The sequence below is a fragment of the Elephantulus edwardii genome, unplaced genomic scaffold (genome assembly GCF_000299155.1).
Source record: "Elephantulus edwardii isolate Elephantulus edwardi_28Jun2011 unplaced genomic scaffold, EleEdw1.0 scaffold00273, whole genome shotgun sequence".
Classification (NCBI taxonomy): Eukaryota; Metazoa; Chordata; class Mammalia; order Macroscelidea; family Macroscelididae; genus Elephantulus; species Elephantulus edwardii.
In genome coordinates this window covers 996,074-1,003,246 of record NW_006400023.1, presented here as the reverse complement: position 1 = coordinate 1,003,246, position 7,173 = coordinate 996,074, and the positions used below count along the sequence as shown (strand labels likewise).

At 43.7% G+C, this 7,173-nt stretch overlaps 1 protein-coding gene across 1 annotated transcript in view; it reads right to left on the bottom strand.

The window, feature by feature from the left end:
• Positions 1-569: 569 nt before the first annotated feature.
• LOC102874550 (trichohyalin-like) overlaps positions 570-7,173 on the bottom strand; it is an 11,138-nt gene continuing 4,534 nt past the window's right edge. The window contains exons 2-3 of the mRNA XM_006900140.1: positions 1,878-6,905; positions 570-863 (exon numbers count right to left, since the gene is read on the bottom strand). Coding sequence (XP_006900202.1) covers positions 570-863; positions 1,878-6,905 — 5,322 coding nt within the window. The remainder of the gene's footprint in view (positions 864-1,877; positions 6,906-7,173) is intronic.

Genomic DNA, 7,173 nt, shown 5'->3' with positions numbered 1-7,173 from the left:
CTGTTTGCTATGTTTGCTTGCATTTGTAAAATATGTTTTGCCTTTCATTTAGTTTTTAAGTTATGTCATTTTATTTTAGATATATCTTTTGTAGCAGTGTATAGCAAGACTTGGCTTTTGCAGTTTGGGGCTCTAATAGGTTAATATGTACCATTAAACAAATGGATGAAAGAGTAAATATTTTCTGAATGAAAAGTAAACTGTTCTCTGGAGACTGTGATTGGATTGCTTGGCCTTAGTTGTCACTCTGATAGTGATGACATTTCCAGAGAGTTGAAGAAAACCAAAAAGAAATTAATGCTTGCTAGTAATTTATTGTTAATTTTTCATGATTCATTGTTATAATCATTGGGCTATTAGAAGCCACTAAAGAACATCCAATTCTTTTTACCCTAAGCCATTCCCAAAAAAGGTGTTAGAGTCCCAGAAACCAAAAGTTGAGAAATTCTGTTATTACACATTAGAGCTACATGTCTGAGGTTCACAAAAGCAGCAGCAGCCAAGAATGCCTAAACAACCAGCAAAGCCAATTGGAGGGGTGGAATTGATTGGAGCATCTGGAAGGAACTTCAGAACTCTTCTTCAGAAGAACTGAACTCTTCGTGGTCACCAGGGCTTTTCTTGTACTTGTTGCCAAATTTCCAGATACGGTAGGGATCATCGTCCTGGTCATTAGAATACTCTTCCCATTCTTCCCCTCTCTCTTGGCACAAATATTCTTTTGGATCCCAAACTGGGCAGTAGCCATAGTTCTTTCCTTTGCTGTGATTCTCAAGTACCTCCAAACCTGTATAATCAAGGTTACTTCTTGTATTTGTTCTTTCAGATGGGTTGTGTAGACAATAGCATAACCAGTTTCCTTTCTGTTGGGGAAAAAAGTATACTTCACACGTTATTGGCCCAATTTTTCTGCTGGTTGATGATTGCCAAGGATTTAGGATCTCAGCTTCCTTCTTCCTAGAAAAATTTTGACCTTGTTCTTTTCTTAGCTGCTCTTGTGTTCCATGGCTAGGTTCTCTTAGAGATAGGCCTGTTCTAGAGTTTCTCCCATTGTGGTCCATAAGAGGGCCCTCATCCTTTCTTGAAGCCAGCCTTCGTTGTCCACCCTCTTCCGTTTCATCTCTAGGTTCCAGCCTCGTGTCTCTTACTTGATGTCGTCCATCATTCCTGGGTACTGGCCTTACATCACTCTCTTGATGTCTTCCATAATTACTGGATTGTGAATTCAGTTCTTTTATATATCTGCCATCATCTCTTGGTGCTGAGATCTGGTCTCTTTGGTGAAATCTTTCATATTGTCTTGGAACTGTTCTTTGCTCTCTCCTGCTCCTAGGATCTGTGCTTAGGTCTCTCTCTTGATGTCCTTCATCTTCACGTGGTGCTGTGGTTCTGTTTCTCACTTGGTGTATATCATCTTCTGTTGGAGTGAATTGTTGTTCTCTAACACGGTGATTCCTGGCTTCTTGTTTCTCCTCTCTAACCCGGTGATCACCAACGTTCCTAGTTTCTAGTCTGTCCTCTCCAATCAGGTGACCTCCAGTAATCCTGGTTTCTAGTCTGTCCTCTCTACCCTGGTGATTGCCATAATTCCTGGCTTCTGTTCTCTCCTCTCTGAACTCTTGATTACCACCAGTTGTGGTTTGTAGTCTTTGCTCTGTAACAACACGATGTCCCCTCTTCCTGGACTCTAGTCTCTCCTCTCTAACCGAGTACTCTTCACCAGTTGTGCTTTCTAGACTCTCCTCACTAACCTGATGGCCTCTGCCAATCCCACTTCCCAGTCTCTGTTCTCTACTATGATTATTCCTGGCTTCTGACCGCCCCTCTCTAACCTGACAATCTCCATCATTTCTTGCTACTAGTCTGTCCTCTCTAACCTGGTGCTTGTCACCATTTCTGGCTTCTGTCCTGTTCTCCCTAACCAGGCGATCTCCAGCGCTCCTGGATTCTAGCCTGTCTGCTCTGCTCTGGTGATCTCTGCCAATTCTGGTTTCTACTCTCTGCTCTCTAATATGGTTGCTCCTGTCATTCCAGGTGCCAAGTCTGTCCTCTCCAACCAGGCTATCTATACCTTTCCTAGCTTCTAGCCTGTCATCTCTAACCAGGTGATCGTCAACATTCCTGGATTCTAGTCTCTTCTCTCTGATCAGGTGATCCTTATCCCTCCTATTCCTGGCTTCTAGTCGGTCCTCTCTAACCATGTGTTCTCCAACATTTCTGGATCCTAGCCTTTCCTCTGTAATGTGGCGATTACTGTCAATCCTGGTACCTAGGATCTGCTCTCTAATGTGGCAGTCCCTGTCATTCCTGGCTTCTAGACTGTCTTCTCTAACCAAGCGATCTCTACCATTCCTGGCTTCTACTCTGTCCTCTCTAGCCACCCTGTCTCCAACATCCCTGGATCCTCTCCTCTCCTCTCTAGTCTGACAACCTTCACCAATCCTGGTTTCGACTTGCTGCTCCCTCATATGCCTGTCCCTGTCATTCCTGTCTCCTAGTCTGTCCTCTCTAATCTGCCAACTTCCTCCAGTCCTGGTACCTAGTATCTGCTCTCTAACATGGTGATGCCTGTCATTCCTGGCTTCTACACTGTCCTCTCTAACCAAGCGATCCCTACCAAACCTGGCTTCTAGTCTGTCCTCTCTAACCAGTTTATCTCCAACATACCTGGCTCCTAACCTCTCCTCTCGAGTCTGGAGACCTCCACCAATCCTGGTTTCTACTCTCCGCTCTCTAATATGGCGGTCCCTGTCATTTGTGGATTCAAGTCTGTCATCTCTAACCAGAGGATCCCCATCATTCCTGGATTCTAGTCTCTCTTCTCTGAGCAAATGATCCTTATCCTTCCTATTCCTGGCTTCAAGTTTCTGCTCTCTAACTGGGCAATCTCCAACATTCCTGGCTTCCAGTCTCTGCTCTCTAACCTGACAATCTCTATCATTCCTGGCTTGTAGACTGTTCTCTCTAACCAGGCAATCTCCAACATTTCTGGATTCTAGTCTCTCATCTCTATCCAGGTGATCCCCACTAATCCTGGCTTCTAGTCTGTCTTCTCTATCCCTATCATTCCTGGATTCCAGTCTCTGCGCTCTAACCTGGAGATCTCTACCATTCCTGGCTTCTAGTCTGTTCTCCCTAAGCAGTTGAGATTCATCATTCCTGGCTTCTAGTCTTTCCTCTCTAACACTCCTGGATTCTAGTCTGTCCTTACTAACCAGTCTATCTCCAACATAGGATTCCAGCCTTTCCTCTCTAGTCTGGTGACCTCCACCAATCCTGGTTTCTACTCTCTGCCCTCTAATATGGTGGTCCCTGTAATTTCTGGCTTCTAGAGTGTCCTCTATAACTAGGCGATCTCCACCACTCCTAACTTCTATTTTCTCCTCTCTAACCTCGTGAGCTCCATCATTCATAGCATCTAAACTGCCATCTTGATCTCCACCATTCCTGGCTTCTAGAGTGTCCTCTCCTACCAGACAGTCTGCATCATTCCTGGATTCTAGTCTGTCATTTCTCACCAGGTGACCTCTACCATTCCTGGATTCAAGTCTCTCCTCTCTCACCAGGTAATCTCTACCATTCCTGGGTTCCAGACTGTCCTCTGTAACCAGACGATCTCCATCATATCTAACTTCAAGTCTCTCCTCTCTCAACGGGTGATCTCCACCATATCTGGCTTCTACAATGTCCTCACTACCCAAGCAAGCCCTATCATCTCCAGCTTCTAGTCTGTCCTTTCTAACCAGTCTATCTCCAACATAAGATTCCAGCCTTTCCTCTCTAGTCTGGTGACCTCCACCAATCCTGGTTTCTACTCTCCTCTCTCTGATATGGTGGTCCCTGTCATTTCTAGATTCAAGTCTGTCATCTCCAACCAGGAGATCTCGGTCATTCCTGCCTTCTAGACTGTCCTCTCTTACCAGATGGTCTCCACCATTCTTGGATTCTAGTCTGTCTTCTCTAAACAGGCTATCTCTGCCACATCTAGCTTCTAGTGTGTCCTCTCTTACCAGGTGACCTCCACCATTCCTGGATTCAAGTCTCTTCTCTGTCACCAGGAGACCACCATTCCTGGATTCTAGACTGTCATCCCTAACCATGTGGTCTCTGCCATTCCTGAATTCTGTTCTCTCCTCTCTAACTTCGTGAACTCCATCATTCCTGGATTCTAGACTGTAGTCTCGATCTCCACCATTCCTGGCTTCTAGACTTTCCCCTCTAACCAGGCGATCATCACCATTCCTGGATTCTAGTCTCTCCTCTCTAACCTGGTGACCTCTGCCAATCCTGGTTTCTAATCTCTGCTCTTTAAGTAGGCGATCTCCTTTATTACTGGCTTCTAGCCTCTGCTCTTGACTGTGACAATCTCCATCAGTCTTGCCTTCTAGTCTCTGTTCTCTAACTTGAATACCCCTGTCATTCCTGAATTCAGGACTCAGGTCTCTCATTTCACACAATCCATTATCCATTGCTTCTGAGTTCTGCTCTCTCTGTTGGAATCTTTCATATAGTCTTGGGGTTGATCTCTGCTCTCTAATTTGGCATCTCTCATTTTCTCTGGTTTCTGGGCTAAGGTCTCTCAGTTGGCATTTTTCATAATTTCTTTCTTCTGGGGTTTGGTCCCTTACTTTGTTTCTCCTATCTTCTGTTAGAGCTGATCTTTGCCTCTTCAGTTGGTATCTCCTATCATTTCCAGGTTCAAGGTTAAAATCTCTCACTTGATGTCTCCATTCTTCCTTTGCTGCTGCTGGGGTGTAGTCTATATGTTGGAATCTTTCATATTGACTTAGAGTTGATCTCTGGTCCTGGGCTTGATCTCTCCCATAATTTCTTGGTTCTGGACTCTGGCTTCTCACTTGGAATTTCCCATTATCCCTTTGAGTTGAGCTTTGATCTTCCATTGGAGCTAATTTCTGTCCTCTAAGTTGGTGTCTGTCATCATTCCTAGTTTCTACTTTCTGTTCTGTAACTTGATGGTCTTCATTATTCCTAGATTCAGGACTTAAGTCTCTCATTTGGCCTCTTCCATCATTCCTTGGTGCTGGGATATAGTCTCTGGGTTGGAATCTTATGTGTTGTCTTGTAGCTAAACTCTGCTCTTCAGTTTGACTTCTGTCAAACATTGGTACTGGGTTTAAGTCTCTCATTTGGACTCTCCTGTCATCTATTTGTACTGGGCTTCGGTCTCTTCCTTGATGTCTTCCTTTATTTTTGGGATTTGAGCTCAGATCTTTCAGCTGAACTCTGTCATCATCGGTGAGCTTTGATCTCTGCTGCCTAACTTGGTGTTCCTCATCATACCTGGATCCAGAACTCTGATCTCTCACTTGGAATCTCCTATCATCCTTTGGTATGAGGTTTCTGTCTCTTACTTGGTATTGCCCATCTTCTGTTGGAGTACTCTGCTCCCTAAATTGGTGTCTTTCATCATTCCTTGCTTCTGACCTCTGCTCTCTAACTTGGAAACCCCCAATGTTATCTGGTTCAGGGCTCAGGTCCCTTCCTTGGAATCTTCCATCATTCTTTTGTACTGGGCTGTGCTCTCTTACTTGGTGTCGCTCCTCTTCTGTAGGTGCTGACCTCTGCTCCCTAACTTGATGACTCCCATAACTCCTGGGTTCAGGACTCAGGTCTCTCATTTGTTGTCTTCTATCACTTGTTGGTGCTGGGATCTGGTCTCTATGTCGGAATCTTTCATATTCTTTTGGGATTGATCTATACTCCCTAACTTGGCTGATCCTCCTTTCTGGGCTCAGGTCTCTCATTTGGAATCTTCTATCATTTCTTTGTGTCGAGCTTTGACCTCTCAGTTGATGCATCTCATCCTCCTTTGGTGCTGGGGTTCTCACGTATTGTGTACCATCTCCTACTGGATCTGGTCTCTGCTCCCTAGCTTGGTGCCACTCATTGTTGCTAGTGTCTTGTCTTGGGTCTCTCTCTTCATGTGTCCTATCATCCCTTGATGTTTTGTAGTGATTTCTCTCATAAAGTCTTTCATTTTGTCTTAGAGTTGATTTCTGATCTCTAACTTGGTTTCTCTCATCATTTGTGTTTATATCTACTTCTCTCATTAATTGTCTCCCAGGTTCTGGTCGCTGCTCTCTAATGTGATATCTTCCATCATGCCTGAACTCTGAACTCAGTTGTCTCACTCGGTGTCTTTCATCTTTTGTTGAAGCTGGTCTCTCTTCCCACACTTGGTTTTCCTCGTTATTCTTAGACTCTAGAAATTTCTGATCATTCTTTGTCACTGTGGCCTGACTTCTTACCTTGTATTTTTCATTGTTCTCTGGTATTGGAGTCTTATCACTGACTTCCAGTCTCTCATTCTCTGTTGGAAATATTTGCTCAATAATCTGCTGTCTTCCACTATTTTGAATTTCTGGACACAGTTCTCTCATTGGATGTCTTTTATCATTTATTGGAACTGTGTTCTGACCACTAACTTGCTTTATTTCATTATTTTTTGGTGAAAGTCCTTGTTTTCTGGTCTCCATCCCACTATTGCTTAGTTCGGGATTCAGATCTCTTTGTTGGTAATAGTCACCAACCACTGATGCTGAAATTTGCTCCTTACTTTGTTGCCTTGCGTTATGCTGGGATTCTTGTGTTTGGTCTCTCACTGGAGTTTTGCTATCCTTTAGTGTTGAAAGTTGGTCTCTCACTTGATGGGTTCCTTCATTTATTGATGTTGGGCCAAGGTTTCCTACTTGTCTACACTCATCCACTCTTGGCTCTAAAGTTCGCACACCCTCTTCAGGACAGAAAAGAGGTTTTATGCATGCATAGTAGACTCTTGTCATTCTAGACACTAGTAAAATAAATTCATTGAAGTCAATTGTTTTGTCGCCATCTTGATCAAGTTGTTGAAGGACTTTTTCTGTTATCTCAGCATAATTTGTTTTCTATAAGGAAAAAAATCAAGAAAGGAAGTAGTTTATTAATAATCTGTTATTTTTTTGTTACCGAGAACATTTCTGAGGATATATTTAGGTTAACAGTACTACATAATAAGGGTTATGGCACCACAGAGCTCCTACTTGGGTTATATTTAATAGCAAAATTGGGAAGGGTATACGCCAGGGATGCATCCTGTCTCCATACCTTTTCAACATGTACGCAGAGCAGATTATCCGAGAGGCTGGGCTCTATGAGGAGAATTGTGGCATCAGG